A 27,574-nucleotide genomic window follows, 5' to 3' on the forward strand; every position below is an offset into this window, starting at 1 on the left:
ATATTTTCATGAATGCATTATTCATATCAAATGTAGAACTAGTTGACCACGATGATTTTTTTTACTGAGTAGGACAACCAAGAAAACTAAAAAAGAATTCAAATTAACACAAATTTTTATTCCTTCAATATGTCTTCAACGACAATAGTCCTTTATTCTGAATAACTGAAATCTTAAAGCTACTTACCAGACCCATTACAAGTAATTTGTTCTTTTTATTCTTCTTGGGTTGTCTTATATTGAACCCATTTGGAGAAGGCGTCAAGGGTGTTGGTGTCAGCTCTATAGTGTTTCATAGTAAATTCAAAGAGAGAAGACCAAGTGAAGTCCGGGTACTGCCTCTGGCGATCCACCAACTCGGGTGGAGGGATCACCAACTTATCTTTCTGTGGATTGAGGAAGAAAGCTAGAGATGTCCTCGGCGTTTCGCTGTTAACCACTGCTCTGTGGTAGCAACTCTTGTATTTACCATTTGATAGAGCCTGAAATCACCATCACAACAGCAAATTAATTCCTTACTCCCATAAATTAATTTAAAACCATGTTTTAAAACTCAAATAGCTGACTTAAAATTTGGTCAAGTCAATTTCACACTGCACTTTCAAATATGAAATGAGACCAAGGTGAGTCACCTCGGTATCGTTCTTGAATGAATTTGCCAGGTGAATAGTCCTTCACATTGACTCATCCCATGTTTTGAAAATATTGATCGAGTCAACAAAACAAGTGTTTTTTTTTTTCGGTATAAAAATAAATAGTATTTTTGTAATTAAAATTTTATTATCTAAATAAAAATACGATCTTTTGACTAATTATATCAATCTATCTTATTCTATAATAATAATAATAACTAGAGTTTGCCCATGCAGACGGCATCCTCTTTGGGGTTAAGGGGATGAAAGATTAAAAGATAGTAAGGATAAAGGGGTATTATTCAGAAGAATAATGATGAAGTGACCTCAGGCTGGAAACTCAAATTATGCTTCTTAACGTGAAAGTGTATGGGAACCATAGATGCCTTTCATCAAGATAGAAGTGAAAAAGTATTTATGGCTCATATCCACTTTCAAGACAAGAAGTGCGTTATGAGGTTCTAGCTTGAGTTGACTCATGCATGACTCTATTGAAAAAGGGAGAGGAGAGGAAAGACGATAAAGTTGAGGAGGGGAGAAATGAAAAGTCAATAAAGTGGGGTTATGTGGATCCTACTCTTTCGTCTCAATCTTTATACCTCCCAAAATCATTATATGACTAGGACCCACCATTGTATTTTATCATAGTTATAATTATTTGAAAATAAATATATTAATTAATATTTAGTAAGCAACTTAAACAATTTATCTCATACTAGATGAGATAAATTGTTGTTATGTGAGATGAAATACCGAGTATTAAAATCATGTTTGGCATACACCTCCAACCTTTGGTGAATATTTGAAGACACGAGCATTTAGGTAATCTTTGTAAGTCTCTCAAACAAGAGTGAGGTCAAGGGATATGTCATTAGTTTATTTTCACCAAAACCTAGAGGGATGGATCCCTTAGAATTACCCTAATAAAAAATTTACCACGAAAGTTTCGCCAATGTTGACAACAAATGCTTGAGAATTAGGAGTGATGGAATGCCATTTGTTGTTCACGAAGACTTGTAGGCCCTCTTCATGATCGCCCTGAAGGATGGTTAATGAGGTGGGGTCGTAGTGAGGACCAGTTCCTAAAACGAGATCAGGCTTTTGGCATGGAGGGTATTGGTTAATCCTCATCATGGAGTTGTGTCCTTGAAAGAAGTCCTTGAAATATGCCCGCCCTACTCCCAAGCTCATCCCCAAGAGCTCCATGATTCCCAATGATAGATTGCTCATCACCTCGCAATACTCTTGATATACCTTACTAAACACAACAAACATCTTGGTTTAGAAAAAGAGAGGTTATATTTTCACACCAACTTCTATTTATAAATGATCAATTATGAAAGAGAAATACAAGCATCCAGGGCTTTACTAGGAACTTAGCTTTTTTTCACAATTTTGATTTTTCAAAAATATCTTTTATTTATAGTCAATATTGTTATTTACTATACAAAAATAAAGATATTTTAATATTTGGGCATTAAAAAAGAATTTTAAAAAAAAATACTATTATAATAAGTAGTTATCTAATAAATATTATAAATACATTTTAAAAAAAATGAAAACAATAGCCTCAACCGAGGCTCTCAACTATCACAAGAAAAATATGTACTTCCATAGAAGGCCAACATTAATCTATACAAAGTTCGTGTTTTTCCTCTTATCTCAATCGTTTGCTTAACGGAGAAACTAAATCATTGATTGAGAATAGAAAATTTTATAAAAAAGGATTATTGAGATTTTTGACATTTACAAAAGTGCTACAAATACCAGTATAAACTCAAGATGTTTTTGAAAAATGAAGGTGGGGGGAGGGGGAGGGGGGATGTTGGTTAGCATTCCCGTTCATTAGATTATATAATCACACTGAAAATGTCAATCTAACTGGGTTGAAACATCAGATCTGATCCAATCCATGTGACAACCCTACTCTTTATATATCAGCTCAATCCGAAACTTTTAGTCACATAGGACAAAACACGTTGTAGATATATGAGTACAAGGCACCTGACCACATATATATATATATTAAAAAATGTTTCTTACCAATATTTTTGCAGATTTTCATCCATCTTATTAAGGAAGAATTCTTGGACAAGGTTGGATTGTTCTTCCTCCCCAGAGTATGGAAATGTGAGGGTCTCTTTCCATGGTAACTTAGAGGTGTACCTACCAACATAACTACTTGTATACCCATACTTCTCACCAGGCTTCCTCTCAGCTTTCAGCTTCTCCAAAAGTGGCTTCTCATAGAAGTCGTACGCAAAGCGATAAGCTTCACTGATGAGAAGAGGATCGACACCATGGTTAACAATAAGAAACACTCCATGCTTCTCACAAGCTTCCTTGACAAGTCTAGAAGCTTCCATGGAAGCTTCAGGATCTCCTGAGAGGAACTTTCCTATGTCGATGACGGGTACCGAGAGCTCGGGTAAATCAAAGGAAGGCTTCTCATGATCAGGCCAAATGAACTGGTTGGGTATGTTTGATTGGTGTTGAAGCACAGATGGATCAAAAACTAATGATTGGTAATCACCAACAGCCATTTTGATACTCTCTTTCTTTCTCTCTCTATGTGCAGTCTCCATGGATTTCATTTACACTCATATTTATAACTGATTTTCAACTTGGATTCAATGAATTTGGATACTATGACTAAGCGTGCGCCCGAATGGGAGAAATTCAGATTTATTTGGAATTTTTTTTTTCAACTGCAACAACCACCTAAGAAGAATAACGATGAATGCACACCATCTGAATACGTGGCTGACGTGGCAAAGTGTAGAACCGCACATCTTTCTCCCGTGCATCCCGATGAAAACAATCTACCATTCTGTGCCCTTACCACATCAGCCACGTACAAGACCACGTGCATTCATCATGACTTAAAAATAAAATACTTGCCTTAAACATTCAGCTGTGAGTTGTTGGCGGGGCTCTAAGGATAGAGAAGTCCTAGGAGCTACCGATATATTGGATAGAGTTGCAATCTAATATCTTACTAAGTTTGTAAGGAATAATGGTAGGGTAGGTGTGGGATGTGCAAATGCAATGTATTAAAAAATATTGATATGGAAGATTTTGAATTTGCATTAAACCCTACATTATAATATGAGTCGTGATAATATGATCGACTCTCCCACGTGGCATGTGTTAGAACAGTAACTTTTATGCCTCAGGATACACATTTGCACATCCCCATAAATATGTGTAATTATGTATCCCAAGAAAGAAAGATCTATGGTTCTAGCACATGTCACATCTAGACAGTATTTTGAGTATGCCACGTGGTGGAGTCAGAAAATCATTATTCTTATAATATATATTGAATGGATAATTTTTAATATTAACTAACGTGGGTATCCATTTAAAAATGGAGCTGTGAAAATAACGTACAGATGAGGAAAGAAAAGTGTCATGATTTATATCATTTAGTGTGATGCAGTGTATTAGAAGTGATATCTTCACGTGATATCTTGAAAGATATATCTTTCTTCTTTAAGAATCTTCCCTGAATAGGATACAACTAACTAGGAAACTATTGTAATTTAGGAATCTTCTATATGTTTCTTTCTAATATTTTCTTTATTGTAAATATATACTCGATTGATACTTTTTAATTGTGTACCTTGTTAGCAATCTCCCGTTTAATTCTTGAAAAATTCATGAAATTTTCGTTGTTTTCAATGAAAGTATCATTCTCCGGATTATTGAACTATTTTGAATAATTCACGGATTTTAAGTTTGAAAAGAATAAAATGCATTTTTTTATAAATTTTTATAAAACTCGGTGAAAAAAAATGCTACCGTAACTTCTTGTATTTTGCAAAGTGTAAACTCGTAAGTTGTGACGTGTAACATAAGTCGACTTTGAAGCATGAAGCGGCCATGCTTCAAAATTTTAGAGGAATCGTCATTTTTACGTGACAAATGTGCCTTTTATCTTTAAAACACTAATGACATGGCCCTCTACATTTATTTGAGATTACACCTTAATTTTCTAAATTGATGATTTGTCCCTTGATTTTGGTCTTCTTTTATAAATCAATGAAACAAGAACCTCAATGCCTTCATTATCACCACCATCATTATTATCATCACCAACATATCATCACCTTTACCATTACTAATTTCATCATCATCACCATCACTATCATATTATTGAATTTCTTAAATATAACGGATAATACACGTATGAAGCATATGTCATATATTTTTCATTTATCGAATTTTAGATCGGATTTTTGCAATCCAAAATCGAATAGAACTCGAATTTTTTCCATATTCCGAATTGCTAACAAGGATTGTGTATATAAAGAATGGATTACTATCAATAATATTTTTACTTTTCTCTTCTATCAATTTATTATGGTATTAGAGCTACAATCTGCTCCAACACTTTTCTGTGCAAACCACTAATTTTCCTCATCAAGCAATCATTCTTTGCTATCAAAAATCTTGCTAGACATCAGTTCATCTCCAAGGTTAAGTTTTTCATTTTGTTCTTTTTCTGAAATTCAAACCTTCCTCTGATCTTCTCTGATATGGCATCTTCTTCGAATAAGAACGATGAAACCGTAAACCATTTTTACTTGCACCCATATGATAATCCTGGTACTGGTTTGGTGTCTTCACCATTGATTGGTGAAAACTACACGACTTGGAGTCAAGCAATGATTAAAGCCTTGAGTGGTAAGAATAAAGTCGATTTCGTAGATGGGACCATACCTAAATCTTCACACGCTGATCCAACTTATGATCAATGGAGATGGTACGATGATATGGTATCATCTTGGATCATGAATGCCCTATCCAAGGAGCTCGCTGGCGGTACTATTTATGCTGAAACCGCAATAGAACTTTGGGTTGATTTGAAATACCATTTTTTTTTCAAGTCAACCGACCATGTGTAGATACCCCAATTTTAACGGGCAAAACTCAAAAAGTGCTAAAAAAAAGTTTATTTTATTTCAAATAATAACCTATGGTCTCTTTGCTTGGCCTATGGGCTAAAAATGGACTACCTTCCACAATAAACCTACACCCCTCACCACTTTTCTTCTCAACCAAACACAATCTTACCCTAATCAAATTCAACCCAACCCTTTAAGCCCCATTGGACCTAGACCACCTCACCTCTCTACCGAATCCAAAATCACTACTCTATCCTAAACCCAAATCTCAACCCAAGCTCAATGATCACCATCAATCACCATAGAAATCAAAGATCATCAAAATTGGACACATGTCACCACCACAACCTAGCTCAATAATCCGTCTACCTACCCCATCACCTTTCTCTAAAATGATAACATACTCGCTTCTCAACCCACACCTATGTTATAAACTACCCACATCATTCTTTCTAAATCCCTCATCACAAGCCACCCCCACAACCATACCCATTCTCCCTAATCAATTCACCTAATACACACCCTATACCTTTGGGACACATGTTACCATCCTCTCTACTCTCCCAAAAATATCAACAGTCAACCTCTTACATCACTATTCTTCTAACTAAAACTCATTCCCCTTAACCCTACCTAACACCCAACCCAAATGGGTTGAGAGATCTAATCCATTTGGATCAAAATCTACCCATCTACATTTTTTTTCATAAATACTCTTCTTCCAACCATAAATTTCACACACCTTATTCATAAACCTCGTACCATTCTACACCTTTCCACCATCGCACCTCATTCTACCCATAAAAAGTCACCTTCAAAGTCCTATAAAACTCCTCCATTTTCAACACAATTTTCCCCCAAGACTTGAAACCTTCTATCAAGCTTCTACATTCATTACTCAATTCTTTCATCACTAAACCCTCAATTTTAAAGTACCCTCAACTCCCTCATCAGTCAACTCTCAACTCTCAACTCATCACCTCAACCCTCAAGATTTACAACTCAAGCCACTCAAGAAAAAGATAAGACATACTTCTAGAAAACTAAGAAGGAAATTTAAAGAAAAACAAGGTAGGGTCAGGACGACTAAAAAAAAAGAATAACATCCTCCTTTTCTCCCATCCATATCTTTCCCCTTTCTTTTATTTTTATTTTCATTTCTAGATCAACCCTAAGATGTAATATGTACCCTCCCATATCTCTGGTAGATTGGACTTTAGTTCGGTCGAAAGAATAGGGGTTGAAGACATTTTTCAAAATAATATTTCTAAAAAATCCATACACCTTAGCACCTATCACAAAAAAAAAATGTTTTGAGACTAAGACTTTGGGTACTTTTCTTATGAAAATGGTTCATTGACCGATAAGTCCACAATTTTCAAAATGTGGCCAAAGGCATGAATCATAATAGAGCCCCCTCCTCAATAAGGAGGCTCTCATTGGTTTGAGCCAAAATCGAAGCCCCTTTCACTTAAAGGCACAAAATTGGTTTTTCGACTTTTTATTCATTTTCCAAAAATCGATCAAATCCAAAATTACCACCAATGGTGAAGGGAATAGGGTGCTTAACACCTTTCCCATTCCCTAACATGGACCTCTTACCTAGATCTTAGGTGGACCAATAGCCTTATCCGTACGAGAGTCACTACAAACAAGACAATTTTTTCAAACTATTTTCTGAGTATCCATTCACACAATTTTTTAAAAAAGAATGGTAGCAACTCCAAACCCAAGTAATAGAGATCTTCAAACTCAAAAATCTCATGTCAAACCACATATCTACCAAATTCAAAAAGCCATTATTTCTATTACTCAAAGTCAAGATCCAGTATCAAGCTACTTCACAGAACTAAAGGCATTGTGGGATGAGTTGAATCTCTACAACCCTCTCCCCATGTGCTCTTATGGAGCTATGAAGACTTTAGAAGCATATCAACAACGAGACCGAACCATCCAATTTCTTATGGGTCTCAATGATAGTTATACTTCTATTCGAGGCCAAATCCTTCTTATGGATCCCATTCTTGTTGTTAAGAAGGCTTTCTCTCTTGTCTTACAAGAAGAAAGACAATGATCCATTGTAGCTCCACCACCATTATCCGATGTTGCAACCCTTCTAGTGAAAGGGAGAATGAACTCAAGTCAAGACAATCAATCTAAGAAAGCCTAAAATTATAAGGTGCAACCTACATGCAAGCACTGTAGATGGGTTGGACATATCAAGGAAAATGTGATAAGTTACATGGATATCCACCAGGACATCAACTTCACAAAGATAGATCAGATCAATCAAAACCTGTCATTTCCAATCAAGCCTCTTCCACTGGTCAACAATGTCAATAGCTTCTTGCATTGTTTAACCATTCTCAGCCTATGCCACATCTTGAAGGTAATTCTTCATCAAGTTTGACCCTCTCAGGTATTGTATTCAATGCAAAATCCTCCCATGATTCTATTTGATGGATCATTGACATGGGGGCTACATACCATATGGTCAGTTCCATTTCATTCTTAACTCATGTAACATCATTGGCATTTACTTAATGTTGCTCGTGCATTGCGTTTTCAAGCTTGCCTACCCATTCAATTTTGGGTGGAGTGTGTTTTAACTGCTACCTACCTCATATATCGCACTCCTACACCTTTCCTTTCAAGGAAAACACCTTATGAAATGTTGTTCCAATCCCCATCTTCATTTTCCCATTTAAGGATATTTGGTTGCTTGTCTTATGCGACCAATACCAGTGCTTCCAAATCTAAATTTGATGCAAGGGCAAGTCATGTTTTTCTTAGTTATCCTTATACTCAAAAGGGTTATAAACTCTATGATTTAGATACCAAACAACTTTTTGTTTCAAGGGATGTGCAATTATATGAGGACATATTTCGTTTCACCAAGGCTACAAGTCCTTCAGAATGTGTTGATATACCCAACCCCATTTCTGATCAACCATCTTTCGATGATCACGTGGATGTCACTCCTCTCACGGTTTTGGATGCCTCACTCACCATCACCTTCACCTTCATCTTCACCCTCGACCCAACCAGAATGTTCCATGTCAAATCGTTATTTACAACCATCTCACCTGCCATCTTATCTTACAAATAATCATTGCAAGATAGTTGTTCACACTGATCATCTTCTCCTCATGTGTCTTCTGTAAGCACTTCTCACCCTTTATGTAATTAATTGTCCTATGATAATTTGTCTGCCTCACATTGTGCTTTTCTAGTTTCTATTTCCCCTAGTTTTGAGCCAAAATCTTTCAAACATGTCGTTCTTGATCCTAATCGAGACATGCCATGACTGAGGAGATTAAAGCTTTAGAAGCTAATCATCCTCGGGACCCTTACCACCCTTCCTGCTAACAAAGAGGCGATTGGATGTAAATGGTTTACAAAGTTAAATATAAATCTAATGGAAGCATTTAACTTTATAAAGTCCAGCTAGTCGCTACAGGCTATAACCAGAAATAAGGGCTTGACTATAAGGAGACCTTTGCTCCAGTAGCCAAACTTGTCACCTTTCAATGTCTCCTAGCCGTTGCTGCAATTCAGAATTGGCATTTACATCAACTTGATGTCAATAATGCATTCTTCCATAGTGATTTAGATGAAGAAGTGTACATGCAACTTCCACCATGTTTCTCTCAACAGGGGGAGAAAAATCTTGTTTGTGGACTCTGTAAATCTTTATACAGCCTCAAGCACACTTCTCGCCAATGGTTTGCAAAGCTTTCTTCAGCTTTATTTGCTGCTAGTTATTCTCAGTCCAAGGTTGACTATACTTTGTTTACCAAAGCCACAACCCGCTCATTTACCATTGTCCTTGTCTACGTCGATGACATCATTGTAGCTGGGAATGATCTTGGTGAGATTAATGCCATAAAGGAATTTCTTCATTGCAAATTCAACATCAAAGACCTTGGTCTTCTCAAATATTTTCTTGGTATTGAAGTGGTGTGCTCAAAGAAGGGAATTTTTCTATGTCAACACAAATATGCTCTTGAGATTCTTGATGAATCCAGTCTTCTTGGATCCTGGCCTTCTCCATTTCCTATGGAACCACATTTAAAGTTGAATAAATTTGATGGTGAACTACTTTCTGACCCATCGTGTTATCGATGCTTAGTTGGACGTTTAATTATCTCACCATCACTCGTTCAGATCTGATTTATTCTGTTGTTGTGCTCAGCCAATTTCTTGATAAGCTTCGCCAGCCTCATCTCGATGCTGCTAGTCGCATTCTTCATTATCTCAAGCGAACTCCAGGAAAAAGAATTCTTTTTTTCTTCTTTAAGTGCTTTATAAGTACATGCATTTTCTGACGCTGATTGGGATAGTTGTGTTGATTCACGCCGTTCTATTATTGGCTATTGTATTCTTCTCAGTGCTTCCCCGATTTCTTAGAAGTCCAAGAAACAAACCACGGTTTCACGCTCTTTGGCTGAAGCAAAATATCGTGTCATGGCTCGTACTTGTTGTGAGATTACTTGGTCATTGTATCTACTCAAAGATCTTGGTGTTCGCCACAATCAGCCCGTTATACTTTACTGCGACAATAAGGCAGCCCTTCATATTTCCGTTAATCCCATTTTCCATGAACATACCAAACACATTGAGCTTGATTGGCATCTTGTTCGTGAAAAACTTCAAGCTGGTCTCATTCGTACTGCTTTTTTGCCTTGAAAACAGCAGTTGGCCGATGTTTTTACAAAATCGCTTGGTGCATCTCAGTTTCGCACTTTAATTTTCAAGTTGGGTGTTCCTAACATTCACACGCCAACTTGAGAGGGAGTTTTAGAAGTGATACCTTCACGTGATATCTCCAAAGATCTTTCTTCTTTAAGAATCCACACTAGATAGGAAGCCCACAACAACTAGGAAACTATTGTAATTTAGGAATCTTCTATATGTTTCTTTCTAATCTTTTCTTTATTGTAAATAGCCGATTGATGCTTTGTAATTGTGTATATAACGACTGGATTACTATCAATAATATTTTTACTTTTCTCTTCTATCAATTTATTACAGTGTGTCAATGGGTACCCATTTACCCGGAACCAAATTGGAACCGAAATCAAAAACCCCGATTCTGATTCCCTTTTTATTGGAACTGATTAAAGTCGGGTCTAATAAGGTACCGAACTGATAGGAACCAGGACTATTGGGTTCTATCTGATGGGTACCCGGAACCAGTTTATTTTGACATTATACATGATTGAAGATTTTTCTATGTTTTAAAATTAACATATATCATATAAAATTCTTCAAATTTCATATAAACTAAATATTGGAGCTTAAAATGGATAATTTCTTCCTAAATTTATTGCTTGCTAAAGTGATGAATTTTATTGAAAATAAAATTCATTAAATCATCTATTTAGTGGAATAAATTATTATTAATTTGATACTTTGCAAATAAATTGTTAAGTTTTAGAAGGAAATTTTTTTTATAATGATTTTAAAATGTTTATTTCCATTCGATTCTTGAGAATCAAAACCGACGGGTACCCGTGATTTTTGACAGTTCCGGTTCCACTTATTTTAAAACCGAAACCAACAAGAACCGGAACCAAAAAAATATAGTGGTTATGATTCTAATTTTCATAGGAACTGAATCAAAACCGCCCCATTGGCACCCCTAGATGCATTGTATTTTCAAGGCCTTGACAAATAATTGGAAATGGGTTACAATAATAACAATAATAATAACTTACTAATTAAAAGGTTTAAATATATTGTCGGAGTATTTTGAAAAGAAATTTTGGTGTCAGCAACCCCAACCCAACTGCATTCGTAATTTTTGTTCGTCAGGATATGGTTGGAAGTTTGTGGTACTTCCATATCTCCTACGTGATAACGTCGTAAATACTGAGACATCGCCATCGTGGACATCGGGATAAATAAACTCTGGTGGCTGGGAGCCTACTACTTGTGATTTTGGTGGTTGCTTCTCAGGAACAAGCTCACGATCAGTATCATCATCATCCAATGCTCTGGATAGTCCAATAAACGAACACGTACCAAGAGTAGTTGAACTAGCCATAAACTCTCCAATAGCATAGGTCCAACCATATAATACATCTTACTCTGCAACATGTTCCAATCCCGAGCTACACCAATGTGCGTCATTTTTGTTGTTCAACAAAGTTTCAAAAAGAACAAAAAAAAAAGTATAAGTCAATAGTAAGAGTGTAATCCAATTTGGTAATCTAAATCCAAACAAATTACCTCTATCTAAGTGTTCCACTACTCAATTGTCCACCAACATCTTATTGGTCAGAGCATCGTAATCTACACCACTATCTACTTTTAGTTTAATCCATCGAACCCAAACACCTTTAATTTTATCTCAATGATTCTTATATTGATTTTTATTGTAACAAAGACCAGTCTTTGCATGGAATTACTATTTTATAAATGAATACCCAGATATATTTAGTGTAGTACCAGGCCTTTTTACCTTCTTAACTAATTTCACTGCAGTATCAACCCATATCTTGTGTAGATGGGGTGCCCATTTTGCTACAACGTACATTTTTTGGCTTGGATTCTTTGTGCGGTTTACTCACCATCTGGTAAGAACAATTTCATAAGGTAACAAACACATTTATCTTGCACAAATACTAGAAAACATTCAACTCACAAACAATACTAGTAAATAATTTCATAATAACAAACAAATTCGTTCACTCAAAAATAGTCTTAAATCATGTTCATCACAATTCACCTAAAATTCCTAATACATACACCTATAATCAACACAAGAATATTCATAAACCATGATCATCTCAATTCACCTAAAATTCCTAATACATACATCTAAAATCAACAAATGAATATACCTAAACCATGATCATCTCAAATTATCGAGAAGAACAATTCTAAAATTACATAAACCTAAAATCAACCCATATTTCAATTTGCACGATTTCCATCATACTAGAAATTTAAAAAACAATTGATAGATCTTATAGTAAATCAACAACCCATATTTCAATTTAGACGGGTTCTACGGTAAAAATAGCAGATCTGATAGAAAATCAACTAAAAAAACACGACAAATCAGATATTAAGAACTAAGAATACAACATTCTTCTACATATATCTTATCAGAAATCAGAGATAATGGTTGATGATCAATATGTTTCGATATTTTGGATTTAATTTTATAAAGGTTGATGATGGATCCGTAAAAAAAAGCTTGTTTTATTCATCTGGATTTAATTTTATACCGATATTTTGACTGAAAAACAGTGTTTTTTTTTATCTGGGTGCCATGGCTGACAGCGAAAAGGGTATCTAAAAAAATAAAATTTGAAACGTCAAGGTTTGGTTGATCAAGCTCTAGATCATGATCTAACAACGTTGAGATGTACATGATCAATCTATTTTTTTTCTTCGATTTAACAAAAATTCACTTAAGAGAGAAGCAAATCTTACCTATGTTTGATGAAGAGAAGTCGCAATGCCGTAGCCCAAAGCTCTGTGAAGACGATAATGGAAGTCGTGATTATGGTTTCAAAACTCGTCCAAGACCGAGACGTATCACCCGAGTTGTCTCGGTATCAGGCATAGACAAGATGGACGAACAAGGCAAATTTTTGGACGAGATATAGAACCCCACGTTCATTTTTCATTTTTTTGAACGAGACGTCTCAAATGTATTGGAAACCTCGTCCGAGACGACTCGGTATCTAGCATGGACAAGACGAGACGGGAAACTGAGTTTTAAAACCATGGTCGTGATCCCTTCATAGTTTAAAACTCGTTCGAAACCGAGACGTATCACCCGAGTCATCTCAATATCAAGCATGGACGAGATGGACGGACAAGTCAAATTTTCGGAAGAGATATAGAACCTCGCGTTCATCTTTCATTTTTTTTTTATAACGAGACATCTCAAACGTATCGAAAAACTCGTCCGAGATGACTTGATATTTGGCATGGTCGAGACGAGACGCGAGACCAAGTTTTAAAACCATGGATGCCTTGGACCCAAGTGAAGAACATATAACTCTTTAGTTTTTCTTTTTTCAAAATCTTTTTAAGTTGCTGGAATTTCGTTTTAAAGATGGAGGGTTTTTCGGTCTATTGAAGTGGAGCCAATTTACAGTGATTTGGTTCGAGCAAAGCACCCAAATGAAGAGCCTAAAACACTGCTTCAAATTGTCGTTGGTTCGGGCCTTTTTTAAATTTAATTAAGCCGTGAAAGCCCAAACGAACGGAACTCAAGTAGCTTCTCGCACTTAAAAGCGGTAAAAGCCACGAAAGAAACCCAAACGAACAACCTCTTTAAACACTCCCTAGACATGGATTCTCTCCCACACTTAGAGAGCATCTCCAATAGCCTCTCAAATTGGGATGGCAAATTCAAATTTTGACATACCCTCTCGTGAGTGTGTTCCAATGCATGTCTCAAATGGTCTCTCAAATATAATATATGCTAAAATTGATACTATATTTAACAATAATTTTAGCATATCTCATAATTTGCTAAAGTGACTTTTAAGTTATAAATGGTGTCTTTAAAATAAAATAAAAAAAACTGACCAAATTGCCATCCAAACAAATAAAAAAAAGTTTTTTGATTTTTTTTTTTTTTTTATAACTAAATTATCATCCAAAACATACCAATGACATTTTTGGATACGAAGCATTTAAGAGGTATGTGTCAAATATGACACTTTTGCACTTTCTTATCTCAAAAAATAGAATTGTTAAAGACATTTTACAGTAGCATTACAACATCTACTCTCTCAAAAATCTCAACAAAGATTTTCTAAACAAAAACACTTTCCTACCAAACTTAATAAGGAAAAAAAAAAGTCCTACTAGTTAAGGCTCATCCGTAGGAGAAATAAATCCTCATGATTTGTTATAGATCTTAAGGTTTTGCTTTTGACGGTGGATGAGCCTTAGTAAGGTCTCTTTTTCCTTACTAAGTTAGTTAGGCTAGCTTTACTCTTTTCAAAATATTGGGTGAATCACCTTAAATCTTCGATGAGTCGATGTGATGAGTGATTTACATTGACTTCCTCACTCGAAAGCTTCGAAATCAAGAGGACTCACCCCAGCCATCCTTGTCAACCAGTTTTAAGACCTTGATTTTCTTTCATCCTTCTCTTTGACAAATCCTAGGACTCTCAATTTAGAAGAGGTCGACCGGTCATGCACTCATACACGTTTTTAAAATATTTATTTACTTTTGTCAAATATTAGAATGGGTAATTTAGTAAAATCCCTTGTAAAATAGGTGATGTTAGTGCTACCCCCAGTGAAATGCAAGATCAGGTCTACCCCCCTTGACTTTTCTTGACTCGGTCAAATCATTAATAAAAACGATTGTCAATTAACAAAGATAGTAAAATGTCCAAAATACCCTTATGTGTTGAATTACGAAAATATCCTTAGCGTAGAACAACTCAACTATGTTCAATCTAATCTTCCTAAACACAATAACAGAAAGAACCCCAATTGTTTTCAACGCAATTTCTCATCAATTTAAATGTAAATATTGTAGTTTTAAAGCTTAATTTCATCATTTTCAACTTAATTTCATATTTGTCAACCTAAAATTATTGTGTTCATCTCAATCTCATCCTAAAGACATTATTTTATCTAGTGCTTAGATTTTCCTCACGGAAAACAGTGAAAAAAAAAATAAAAATCGAGAGAAAATACGAAACAATGAAGAAAGTGAAATTAGTAAAATACCTTCTCCTGTAAATATTAATATCAGTTCTATCTCCGCCGCCTCCCACCCCTGAAAATAAAACACAAACTTTTTTTTTCTTAATTTTTTCCACATAAACTTAAGCCTTGAGATCAAATTTGTTAAGAGAGCTCATATGAGAATTTAAAACTCCACCCAATCCACGAAATATGAGATTTTTAACTTGATTAACCAAAATCTAACCCAAAATTGAAATCGGATTCAAATATGTTAATTGTAGTGTTTCAAAGTAATGGATTTCAAGAATAAGAAATGGAACCTAACACTCTCGAGAACACTTGAATAAGTGAGATAATTGTAAAACCCTAATTTCATATTCTTTCTTTTTATCCAATGGTGTAAAATATTTCAATCCAATATTTGAGATTAGATTAAATTTTTTTTATTTTTTTCAATTAAAACAATGGCAATTTAATAATTTAAATACTTATAAGGGTAATTTCGATGTTCCAAAATTGGACGATTAAATGAATTTGATAAATGTTTGGCCAGGTCAACAAAAGTCCAGGGGGTAAACCTTATCTTGCATTTCGCAAGAGAAAGCACTAATATCACCCATTTCAAGGGGGTGTTACTAAAATACCCTATTAGAATCCACTTGTTCTTAAATTCTTGGAGAGATCAAACCCTAATCTTAAAATGAACGTACCTTGTACGGCAAAGCTGATAAATTCATTTTGGGTATTTTAGGAATATCTATCCAATGATTAACTCAGTACTCACCACTTTTCCCCAGTGACGAGCTTGTCGCTATATTTGATAAATATTTTAAAACCAAGGCTGGGCCAACCATTTTGGCAAATTACATGATCTTTTTTGTACTTCTCTTTATAAATTAACTTTGTATGAGTTAGAATGTAACTACAGTTTACATAACACATAAATACATTTGAGGATTTTTTATTTCTTTTATTTATGGTTAACCATTTAAGGCACTTATAAGATGATGAAAATGATGGGTTCGATTACCTTGAATCTTGGAGTTAAATTTGGGGAGTTGGGAACCAAATGAACAATAATTATAGAAGAAAAAAAAGATGACCCACTTCAGGAAGTTTAGTTTCTTAGCATCTAGAACTCTCTTTTATTTGTACATATATGCATTTTCTTGAACATTGAGACTCAAGCGTTTTAACTCCAACTTAGGTTCAGCTCTCAACCAGTAAGGGACGGTAGAGAGGTAGAATCCCAAATGTCGCCGAGAAATGGACATTTATTGACTGGTGAGGATACCAACAAAATTGAACGAAAGAATATGTCAAAAAGTGCTAGAGAAAGGTGGGGATGCTTGAAATTTACATTAACTTATTTAAGGGCCAAAGGAGCTTTAAGTGATGACTGTTGGCTTCTCCCTTCCTGTGAACTCCTTCAGCTTTGAAACCGATAACGCCAAATCTAAACATGAACAATCAAACAATTAATGATGATCTGATATAATAATTAGTTAACGGAGAAAACAGTGAACTAACCTATCAATGGTTTCAGTGCTGTTTGGGCATCCATGTCGTGTTTAGAGACATCTGGCTCAAACTGTTCAATATAAATTCGAACAGTTGCACCAGCTGATCCGGTTCCCTGTAAATTGTGGACAAGTGAACATTTATGATCCGAAAGTACTAAGGTGCATTAAACAATCTATTGTATCGGACACTTACTGATAAACGAAATATAATCCTTGATCCATCTGTGAAAACAAACCGAATGCCTTGCTTGGATGCTACACTGCCATCTACCTGGAAAATTGAAAATGATATGAGCAACAACCGGTGCATAATTATGGCCTATAGCAGATTAAGAAGGCTTTCAGCTCTCTAAAGATAAGGTGTAGACTTACAGGATCAGTGTAGGTGAAATCATCCGCAAATTGAAGAACGTAGCTTCCTATTCAAGGGAGGAATTCTTTTAGTGAAGAAATTTTGTTAAGGGTAAAATTTTGGATGGATGTAGATAAAAGAGAAGCAAACTTACCATACTTGTCACCTGCCTTGCTCTTAGAAATCAAATCCCTAAGATATCCAATCATCTTATTGGCTCCTTCAGATTCACATTCCTGAACGATGACTTCAAAATTTAGTCCAGTTCCATCAAGATAATCGGATCATCCATTTATAATCATAACTAACCAAAAGCAAGAGTCCAGTGGCTCAGAGTAAAACAATTTGATTTATTCTAGGTATACGTATCTCAGTATTACAATAACGAAGCTGGTGAAGCACCCAAATTTTATTTTTTTGAGTAAAATACCCCCTGATAAATTGGTGATATTAGGTTTACCCCTTTGCAAAATGCAAGATTAGGTTTACCCCCTTGAACGTAAGTCAATGTTGCATTTTCTTGAAATGATGGTGAAATTTAGATTTCTTTCAAATGATCTTCAAACTTCAAATACTTAAATCATTATATCAAAATTTGGAAAAACAAAAACAAAGCAAAATTTCAATGTTAAATCATCAAGTAAAAACAACATTGACTTAGAGTCACGGGGGTAAACCTAATCTTGCATTTTGCAAGGGTAAAACCTAATATCACCAATTTAACAGGGGGTGTTACTAAAATACCTCTCGCTTTTGCTAAACAAGCAAGGTGGTTGGCAGTCAACATGAAAATGGGTTCAATAGGATTTGAACCTAGGTCATGAGATCAACACTCCACACACCTTTACCAACTTATAAGCTAAGATGGCACCTTCAAGAACCCAAATGCATGTTGAATTATAGATTAAATCATTGGATGGTAATAATTACCTCATAGTCATATCTTGAAAAGAAGTTCCTTCCATATGTTGCCCAATGCTCCTTAACAACATCGGAAACAGAAACCAGTTTCTCCCCGACTTTGTCCTTGTTGCGGTACGCAATGATTGAAAGCCAAGCCAACACAGCCCTGTGAATTGGAAAAAAAATATCTCCTCATTGTGTTATAAATCAGCTAATGATTACAAAAGACGAAGGATAGAAATATGTTATCCTGGTGATCAAGGATATTAATCATTTTTAAGCCTTTTGAATGTCTAACACAGCCAAGTCTCCAAAAGTAGTAACTTGCAACAGCCAGGTTTATCCTAACCTAATATTGGTCTTTCCCAATACTTCTTGCTTCAGTTGGCAGTCCAGAGATTTTAGATATAAAAAAAATGATTCTCTGGAGCTTGATCCCCTTTGTTGTTTATTAGGGAAAGTCGAGTTTGCCAAGGAAAGGAGTGATCCCTTCAGAAGGTCATTATTTGCATCTTGGGTCTAATCTTCTATCTGTGCAGTGTGTTGTGGACTATGAGGATTTGCTAATTAAGTCGGATTGTGTATTAAAAGAATATGTAAGCTTATTGTTTTGTTTGCTAAATTTGTTTTGGTTTTTTTTTTTGTTTCTTTGTGGCGGGTTATCTCAACCTCATTTGTTCCTCTTCAATATAATCGTATACCTTTCGAAAGAGATAAAAATATAAAAATAAAAATAAAAGGATTATGGAACCATATGCACATATTAAAAACTTCGGCCACGTTTCTGCCCAAATTGTCACTCAACTGGACCTGATAATGCTTCTTCCATTTAATGAAGAATTTTCGCATTAAAATTAATTATCAATAGTTACTACAACCAAGAAAAAGAGACGAATTTCATGTTTAGAGGTGAGTTTTTACCATATACCATCCTTCTCACGAATGTGATCAGAACCGGTTCCAAAACTTTCTTCACCACAGATAGACAACTTCTCAGCATCCATGAGATTCCCAAAGAATTTCCAACCTGTAGGGACCTAAATCCAGGAAGTCTCGAATAAGTAGTAATTTTTCCAAAGAAATTAATATTCTATAAGTATGTTTGATTCTGCAGTACAAGATATCGAATTCAGAAATCAATTGAAAAATGCATGGTGAAGTAGTCCGCCAGTTGTCAAACCTCAAAGAAAGGAAGTTTCAGTTTCTGAGCAACACGATCAAGAGCACCACTTGTTGGCATGGATCGAGCTAGACCCTAGAACAAACAAATGTAGAAATACATAAATAAATTCTCTAGGTAGCTCGAGAAAAAACTTGAGAGGAAAAGTTGTGCCTACTTATCCTACCTTGGGGCCAGACTTAAAATAAGGAATGGCCTGAGCATTAGCTGCAATAATAGCAACAGAATCTGAAGGAGTAACAAAAAATCCTCCACCAAGAATCATGTTTCGATCACCATCTCCTGGAGAACAGTAAGAGATTTTCAACATTAAAACACTGTGGTTCAACATATTTTTGTCCTAAACCACGCTTCTGACTAGCGGGCCAACCCAGAAACCCATAAGAGGAACTGAGGGAAAAGTTCCAAATAATGACAATGATTTATCACACCGATAATTATTATTATTCTTTTTTTCAAAAAAAGTCACCGATAATATAAACGATCGTGGATTTACTGATAGTGATACCGATAACAAGAAAGAACTACATGATATTGAGGGAATAGAAAGGACAAACACTTTTGTCTTTCTATATTATACAATATAAGCTACAAAAACAAAAGACGAAAATGCCAACACAAAGTATCAAGGGTCATGAATTGTATATATGCTACAGTTTGCGCATGCCGTATTGAAAAAGGGCAGTAGAGGAAAGAAAATAAAGTTGGAGGGATATACTTGGAAGTGGAGGAAGAAGAGGAAAGATAGTAGGAAGGGCATAAGGGATTATTTAGGAAAAACAATATAAGTTGGAGGGGTATTCTTGGAAAGGGAGGTAGAAGAGGAAAGACAATATAGTCGGAAGGGCATTCTTGGAAAGGTAGAGAATAGGAAAGACAATAAAGTTAAAGTTATACTCGAGATTTGTAAGGAAATTAAATCTCAATCCCTCTTTATGTGGAGGATAAAGGGAGTGAGGGGCTACCATTGTGTTTTATTATATAGATAAAAATGAGATAACAACTCCATCAATAAATCTAGACTCTAATACTTTCTTAACCCTTTATTTTTTAGGATAATACTTTCTTAATCTGGTACATTTATAAGACCATATGTTGATCTCTCCAGATAACTAACATAAACAGAAACAGAGAAAAATATTGCACACAAACGAAAAACTTGAAACACTGTCAAAAAGATTATAGGATCTTACAGAGAAATTGGAAAATTAAGAAAAACGTCATATTCAAATTTCACCTCATCTAATCATTTTACATACCATCACTTGCTGCACCAAAATTGGGTCCACTCTCTCCATACATTATGTCAACCAAATCCTTGGCGTACCTGTTCAAAATATAAACCAAAATTAACCATATTGTAATGATGATAAACCAACTTTAATGCAATAGTTTTGGCTTTCTTACGTAAGATTAGGGTCTGGATGACCATGCCCAAAATCTTCCAATGGCACTCCATTTGCAATTGAGTCCTACATGATGTACCTAACAGCTATGGTCAACTTCACCGATAGCATCAGTATAATAATTTGATAAATATCAGATGATACAAAAACATACTGGATTGGCTCCTAAGCTATCCACAAAAATAGGTTTTGCATAAGCACCAGTGACTGCATGCATAGCGTCAAATATAAACCTGAAAATTTACACCAATTATTAGATAATTCGAAAACATGAAATTCATTTACCATTAGCAGAAGAAAGTAAACAAAAAAATATTGCACTGAAGAATGGTTAAAGTTAGAAAAGATGGTACAATGATTTGAATGACAATTGAAGTGAAAATTACAACTTTGTCCTATTACTAAAACAAACCAACAATTAGCACTAAAGAGAAACTTAACTCCCTCCCTGTGTGTGTGTGTGTGTGTGAAATAGGACTTCGAATTCATGTGAATGTGAATGTAGAATGGAAAATAGCAACTGGGTCGATGGTTCCAAGTAGAAAGGGCAAGGCTACCCCCTATATGAGGCAGGGAGCGATGTGTAAGCTCATAGTTTTATTAATCAACGACTTCTCTTTGGAATGATGAGCAATTAAATTCATCTTGCAAGCAATTTGGAAGGGCATTAAAGTTACTACGCTAAGTATAATAAACAGGCTATTATTAGTTTCAGAATGTGAAACAAGGACAAAGACGAGTACAACAGCGTCTAAAATTGTATGAAGTGTCAGACAGCTGTACCCAAACACAAAAATGTTGTCTCGTCCATACAGTTTTTTATTATTTTGATAGGCAAACAGGTGAAGGCAGGGTTTTGATCCCAGGTCTGTAGTATTGCCACTCACAGACTTTTACCACCTCACCAAGGCACCAACTTCATCCATATGGTTCATTCCCTATGTTCAAAGATGTATTTTTGAAAATACCAACCCCATGTCAATTATACAATATAGAGATATTATGTGAAAGATAAGTGGTTTACAATAAATTTTGTACAAAAAAAAATATGTGAACCATACCTGGAAACAAATATTTGAATAATTTAAAAAGATTTTAGGTCAAGTGTGCATGCACCACTGACACACAAGTACGATAAAGGGTCCAACATGGAAAATTCTACGAAAGGGGAGTGTTACTTAGGCTTCAGATGAGAAGACTATGTTCTCATAATATAAGCTTGTAGTTTGCAAAGTCGTTAATCTGGCATGCCCACATCTATCATAAACAAAACAAGACATAGAAAAACATACTGACGGAAAATTTCTGAACAATCCAATATTAGCTACATCATAATTTTTTAGGATATCCATACCTGAAATCTGATCGAGAGAGAAGATTTCTAATAAGCTGGAAGTCAAATACACTCTGCAAATATAGAATTCAATGCAACCTTTAAGCACAAAAAATGAAATGGGACACCATTATAAATTCAGAAGGATATGTGACTCACAAATTACCTCCATCAGCTCCAAGTAATCAGAAACAGGGTCTATCACTTCCACACTGAAGTTCCCATATTCTGTAACTCCTATACGAGCGAGATCAACATCTGCAATGTCCGCCATCTTGATTTCAGAAATCTGCACATATGATTCTGCCATTAAATTTCAAATGTACAAAAAGCCCAGAGTAATGCCTTCTAAACCAAATAGAAGACAATCAAAGGTGAAGAGTCATATTCAGGCCGGGAACCTTTTGACCTGACTATAGAACTGTGTTGTTGGGTTACATCCCACAACATGAACATTTCGTCATGATTAGAGTCAATCACTGAATTCAAACTTTCTATGATTGAAAAACCAAAGAATAGAGAGCAAGGCCAGATGTTCTTTGATTCAATCCCAGGTGACAGGCCTTCCAAACCAAGAACCGAAGATTGAACAAGCACTTGATCAGTTTGGAAGCCAATAATCAAGGTTCAAATAAAGCCGCGACAAAGAAAATAAACATTGAAAGAGAGTACATGATAGTTACGTAAGCAGATGACTTGCTTTAACTACTAAACAAATAAAAACTAAAAATGAGAATGTCATAGTGAAAAGTATTCAAAAGATGCATAATTACAAAAATAAAAGCATACACAAGGATAGGTACATACAGAAAGAGTGTTTCCGTAGATCTTGTCAGTGATTGATTCAGGTGCAGGTTGCCCACTGTTATAGTTAAACTAAAGACACAAAATAAGGAAGAAAAAGCCAGTTTCAGTAATAAGAAGAAAAACAATACTTGAAGCAGAAAAAGACATCCTCAAAGCATTTAATGCCATATTGAGCACAACAATGCTGTGAATTGAAATCATAATATGCGTGCAACAAACATTTTGTGCTAAAAGATTAAAATGACTCCGCTTCCAAATAGGCTGCATTAAAAAATATCAGTAATAACAATGGGATTTTTTTTGCCAAAAAGATCTGTGTAAAGCAAGATATTTTGAAAATTAAGAAAAGGTAGAAATATTGGAATGGGATTTTCTTACTCAGCTTTTCTGCGATATAGGATTTTAAAAAAAAGGTAAGATTTTTATTGAATTATTATGGTCCAGAAAAGTAAATGGAGCCTTTTGGGTGTGATAGCATGAGCATTGACTAGCAGTTCACCTTGATACCCCAATCATATTCAGGCCCACCAGGATTATGGCTTGCACTCATTATAAAACCACCATTGGCCTGTCAGAAGAAACTGAGTTTAAAAATGGGAATGAGAGGCATTGATGTCAGATGCTAAAAGCATAGAGAAAATGAAAAACATATCTTGCCTTCCACTTCCGAATAACAGCAGAAACAGCTGGTGTTGACATAATACCATCCCTGCCAAAAATTACATGTTATCTTCAGTTTCCATCACAGATCTTTATCCCAGGGTCAAGAATTCTAAACCAACATGAAGATAAAAATCCAAACTGAAGGTAGAAAACAAAGTACCAGTGCAGAAGAAAAGGGAATTATGATGTTTTCTAGTGCACACATCTCTAAACCAGCTTTAATAGTTATCATAGATGATCACAAACTCCAATGATTTCATAGACTACACATGCTCTTCGACTTGGATAACCATAAAGCTTTTAAATTAGTCACAATGCCTACGAAACTAGGTATAAGGGATGTCCTAAGTGAAAAAGAATGTCCAATTGCTTATTTTATCTAAAAGTTGAAAGATGCAAAGACCGTGATAACAGACGTGGAACTTTATGCCATAGTTTAGATGTTACAGCCTTGATGTATATAGTCGGACAGCAGGTACACGAAGTTGTCATTCTTCTCTCACAGGATTTTTGGTGCATGAAATAACCAGGTTTGAATTATTAAGTGACAGTGTGAAGATGATTCCTATTCCATGACCTCACATGCATAAAATAGCTGGGTTTGAATTTATTAAGCGGCAGTGTGAAGATGAATCCTATTCCATGACCTCACATGCGAGGCAAGCATCTCATCGCCTTCGTGACCATCACAAAGCCTTGTCATGAAAATTTGGGATCGTTACATGTGACCAAACCATCTCAATTGACTTTTCACAAATGCGTTCAAATCATGTGAGGCAAGCTTGTACAGAAGGCTAATTCTATGTCCAAATTTATGGCTAATTGGGAAGTTGTTGGTGAGAGCAATGGCCAAGGGTGAACTATCCAATTCTTCAATAGGGAAGAAAGGCCCATTGATATCCCATCTCCAGTTTGTGAGATGATATTTTGATTTTCTTGGATGCTTCCGACTCCTAAACTACATGAGTTGTGCCTCAGTTGGAAGCCTTGGCGGGATCACTTGGATGTTATCCTAGTTCCCTTAGTACTTCCTTCTATCATTTCCTAGCGAATAGGAGTCCCTTTCACAAGAGCGATGGGGAATCTATATATATTCTTCTTCTTCTTCATTTTTCAACTTTCCCACAAAATTTGGGCTTTCTTTCTTTCTTTCTTTCTTTCTTTCTTTCTTTCTTTCTTTCTTTCTTTAATATTTTCTCTTGTTTCTCTCTATCCATCTCTGCTTTATGCACCAAAAAATGATTTTTTGGGTGATAATATATTATCATATATAATATGGTCTTCCTTCAAGGCTAAAAAACACTCAATTCAATATATTATCATATATAATATGGTCTTCCTTCATTTTTGGAGCAAAGTTTACAAGGTGTTTAAAGGAATCTCTTTCAAAGATTTCCTCTTTAAATGGGATTTAGTTTGCAACATTAGAGATTCCTAGCTAGTGTTGGGTTTCCTATTCCCTTAGTCTGGTTAGTGTTTCTTTGTTTTATTTTGCTTTGCACTTTCTGTCTTATTCTCCAGGTGGTCATCTCAACCCTTGTTCTTTGAGAGATTTTTTGCTCACAGAAACGTTAATCTGGGATTTCTCAAAATCCCGGATGACCAATCACATGAAGCCTAGCGAGGTACTTTTGTAATTTGGGGATGCCCAAAATACACATGGGTACTTGTGATTGGCCGTTCCGGGATCTTGTAAAATACCGAATTTACTTTTTTCCTGTTATTTTGGTAAAAACAATATTTGACTTATCAATAGTAACAATACTAATACTTAATAGAGTACTCATTTTCTGACTCGAAAATTTTCCCTCAGTCTGTAAGCGGCTGACATGGCAAAGGCACAGAACAATATATCTTTTTCTTCAAGATACACAAGGAAAAGGATCAACGATTTTGTGCCCTTGCAACGTCCGCCGAGTACAGACTGAGTGAAAATTTTCGAGTCAAAAAATCATTAGCGTAATTAATAAATAAATAAAATTTACCAAAAAAAAAAAGTAATAGCTAAAAGAAGGGGTCAAATGAATTACTTACCTGCCAACAATAATTTTTCCAACACCATTCCCCGCAGCAATTTTGATAATAATCTGAATTTGTGTATCCAAACACCCAAAGAACAAAAAAACAAAAACAAAAACAAGTAAATAAAAGAAATTGAAAAAAGTAGTTCAGAAAAGAAGATAAACAGTAGAAAACAACAAAAAAGGTTAGTTGGACCTGTGAAGCCTCTTTGTTGAAGTACCGACCATCACCTCCTAACACAAGCAATCCATTCTTGAAATCCTCCGGAGGCAGCGAATTAAACAATGCCTGCATATATTCCCCACAAAACATCATTTATTCCAAAAACACAATTTGATTATAAATAAATAAATAAAACTCAGAAATATACAAATCCGAACGTCGAAAACAACATACTTGGATCCAGTTTGCAAGGTAATTCTCTTGCATGAACACTTTAACCTAGAATATAAAAAAAAAAAAAACAAGAGAATTTCCAATTCAAAATTTCAAATTCAATCCAAGAAAATAAACCAATAAAAAAAAAAAGTAAAATCACCTTCTTGCGCAGACCGCTTGTTCCGGTTTTTTGTCCTTCAATCGGTTTTGTTGGTACTGAATTAATCTAAAACAACACGGAAACCCTAGATGTTACAAAGAGAATCAAAAATCGAAGAAATTCAGAGCTAGAGAGAGAGATAGAGACCTTGATGCCTTCAGGTTGAGCTACAGCAGTTGAAGAAGGAGGAGAAGATGAAGACGCCATGACAATAACAGAGGAAGTTCTGCTTCTGCTTCGCAGAGGAGCTTTTGATTTTGATTTTGATTTTGGGAGGAGAGGAGAAGAGAAGGGTAGGAAAGAAAGATGAGAGAGATCAGGATTTGTTAATGAAAGTCTATTAAACGAGAAGATGTTCTCTAGTTTCAGAGCTGTAGTCATGGTTTCTTAGGTGAAGATGAGGAGGGGTTGACAGTGTGAGATCCGAAATTATTTGCTGACTCTGTTGGGTTTAAGATTCATGGCTGCCACACGTCGAGGATCCGTGAAAATCTCCTTTATCTCATTTATATTTTTTATTTTTCAAGGTGAAAGCGACAGACACTGCTACAGATCTAAGAAAACGACCAGTTTGGCAGTTTGGGAGATGGGATGGACCAATGGCAGAGTGATATAGAGTTTGTGATTTGGATCAACCCGGTCCGGATTGTATGACCGGAAGGCTTCAAGTCTAACCAATTGAAATCCAAGTGAGTTAGAGTGTTTAAAAAAACCTGAAACTAGAAACGGATCTAACTCAAACTAGACTTTTAACCCAGAAATTGGAACCGATTTATTATCCGGATTGTGACCAATCCGATGATTATAGGTTTGATCTTGAGTTAGATGTCTGAAACTAGATCGAAATCGATTTGTTACCCAAACCGTGATCAACCTAATAGTTATAGGTTAAGTTAGGTGTCTGAAATCGGATCGAACGCAAAACTAGACCAATTTTTACTTGCAAATCAAGAATTAAACCTATGAACCCAATTTTTTACCCACATTACAAAAAACTACGTACAGTACATTGCTACTAGAGGTGCAACTTGGTCCGGTTCAAATCGAAAATCAATAGCTTTGTGGTGATTTGGTTCAATTTAGAATAAGCTGCGATTCAATTTCAGGTTACGAAAATGGATAACTAATCAATTTGGTTCGGTTTTCGAATCAAGTTTGTATAGAACTGAACCGTTATATATATATAGGTTTGGTTCCAATGGGATTTGATTCGGTTCTAGTTCTTATTTAGTGGAATCAACTTATGTTGATTTGGTTACAATTTGACCTCAAACCAAACCAAGTTGTACCCCTAGTTGCTACAGCTCAGTGTGTTGTTGGGTCATGACTCTCAACTGACTCAAGTATTTTTTTCAAAACATAAAAAAGGAGGCAATTTTATAACATTTCATCGAAATCAAGTCAAAACCCGAATCAATTTGAACCTAAAAAATGGGTTCAGGTGGGGTTTGATTTAAGGCTTAGGTGATCGATCCGGGTTGAACTTGGAACCAATCAAATCAATTCAAGTCTCGGTTCAACCCTAAACTGGACCAAAACTCAAATTTCTAATTTCGATTCAGATTACCTAGTTGAACACCTTTAAAGGGAGTCGATCGATAATTCGATATGGATAAATAGTAGTGTA

The 27,574-nt window shown here is 35.4% G+C and overlaps 2 protein-coding genes and 1 long non-coding RNA gene across 3 annotated transcripts; all 3 read right to left on the reverse strand.

The window, feature by feature from the left end:
• Positions 1-131: 131 nt before the first annotated feature.
• LOC147393571 (gibberellin 20 oxidase 1-like) lies at positions 132-3,187 on the reverse strand. Its single transcript, XM_086456201.1, has 3 exons — positions 2,676-3,187; positions 1,569-1,890; positions 132-482 (listed from the first exon to the last, which is right to left on the reverse strand). Exons 1-3 carry the CDS (start codon positions 3,173-3,175, stop codon positions 216-218), a joined length of 1,089 nt encoding a protein of 362 aa, XP_086312327.1. The 5' UTR covers positions 3,176-3,187; the 3' UTR covers positions 132-215.
• Positions 3,188-11,159: 7,972 nt separating this feature from the next.
• LOC147393572 (uncharacterized) lies at positions 11,160-15,519 on the reverse strand. Its single transcript, XR_015182308.1, has 2 exons — positions 15,263-15,519; positions 11,160-12,120 (listed from the first exon to the last, which is right to left on the reverse strand). It is a non-coding gene; the product is annotated as an uncharacterized LOC147393572 (long non-coding RNA).
• A 759-nt stretch (positions 15,520-16,278) lies between these two features.
• Positions 16,279-26,431, reverse strand: PGM (phosphoglucomutase). The gene is made up of 22 exons (XM_086455716.1): positions 26,095-26,431; positions 25,948-26,013; positions 25,806-25,850; positions 25,605-25,697; positions 25,422-25,474; positions 23,382-23,433; positions 23,224-23,292; positions 22,725-22,793; positions 22,084-22,206; positions 21,939-21,991; positions 20,739-20,817; positions 20,586-20,650; positions 20,438-20,505; positions 19,345-19,460; positions 19,179-19,253; positions 18,920-19,035; positions 18,026-18,164; positions 17,250-17,331; positions 17,116-17,162; positions 16,937-17,014; positions 16,751-16,856; positions 16,279-16,676 (listed from the first exon to the last, which is right to left on the reverse strand). The coding sequence occupies exons 1-22, from the start codon at positions 26,326-26,328 to the stop codon at positions 16,609-16,611; spliced, it is 1,896 nt and encodes a 631-aa protein (XP_086311842.1). The 5' UTR covers positions 26,329-26,431; the 3' UTR covers positions 16,279-16,608.
• Positions 26,432-27,574: the final 1,143 nt, after the last annotated feature.

This window comes from Akebia trifoliata, chromosome 10, assembly GCF_017979445.1.
Source record: "Akebia trifoliata isolate Shusen 1 chromosome 10, ASM1797944v1, whole genome shotgun sequence".
NCBI classification, from domain to species: Eukaryota; Viridiplantae; Streptophyta; class Magnoliopsida; order Ranunculales; family Lardizabalaceae; genus Akebia; species Akebia trifoliata.

What these genes read in the sequence shown, in the direction of transcription:
- PGM (XM_086455716.1), bottom strand. Translation starts at nt 26,328, where the DNA reads ATGACTACAGCTCTGAAACTAGAGAACATCTTCTCGTTTAATAGACTT. An exon ending in TCAACAAAGAGGCTTCACAG is followed by an intron (nt 25,475 to 25,604) that starts GTCCAACTAACC and finishes ACACAAATTCAG; the next exon opens with ATTATTATCAAAATTGCTGC. An exon ending in GGAAAAATTATTGTTGGCAG is followed by an intron (nt 23,434 to 25,421) that starts GTAAGTAATTCA and finishes AATTTTTGGCAG; the next exon opens with GGATGGTATTATGTCAACAC.
- LOC147393571 (XM_086456201.1), bottom strand. Translation starts at nt 3,175, where the DNA reads ATGGCTGTTGGTGATTACCAATCATTAGTTTTTGATCCATCTGTGCTT. An exon ending in GAAAATCTGCAAAAATATTG is followed by an intron (nt 1,891 to 2,675) that starts GTAAGAAACATT and finishes TGTTGTGTTTAG; the next exon opens with TAAGGTATATCAAGAGTATT. An exon ending in ACATTGGCGAAACTTTCGTG is followed by an intron (nt 483 to 1,568) that starts GTAAATTTTTTA and finishes TGGTGATTTCAG; the next exon opens with GCTCTATCAAATGGTAAATA.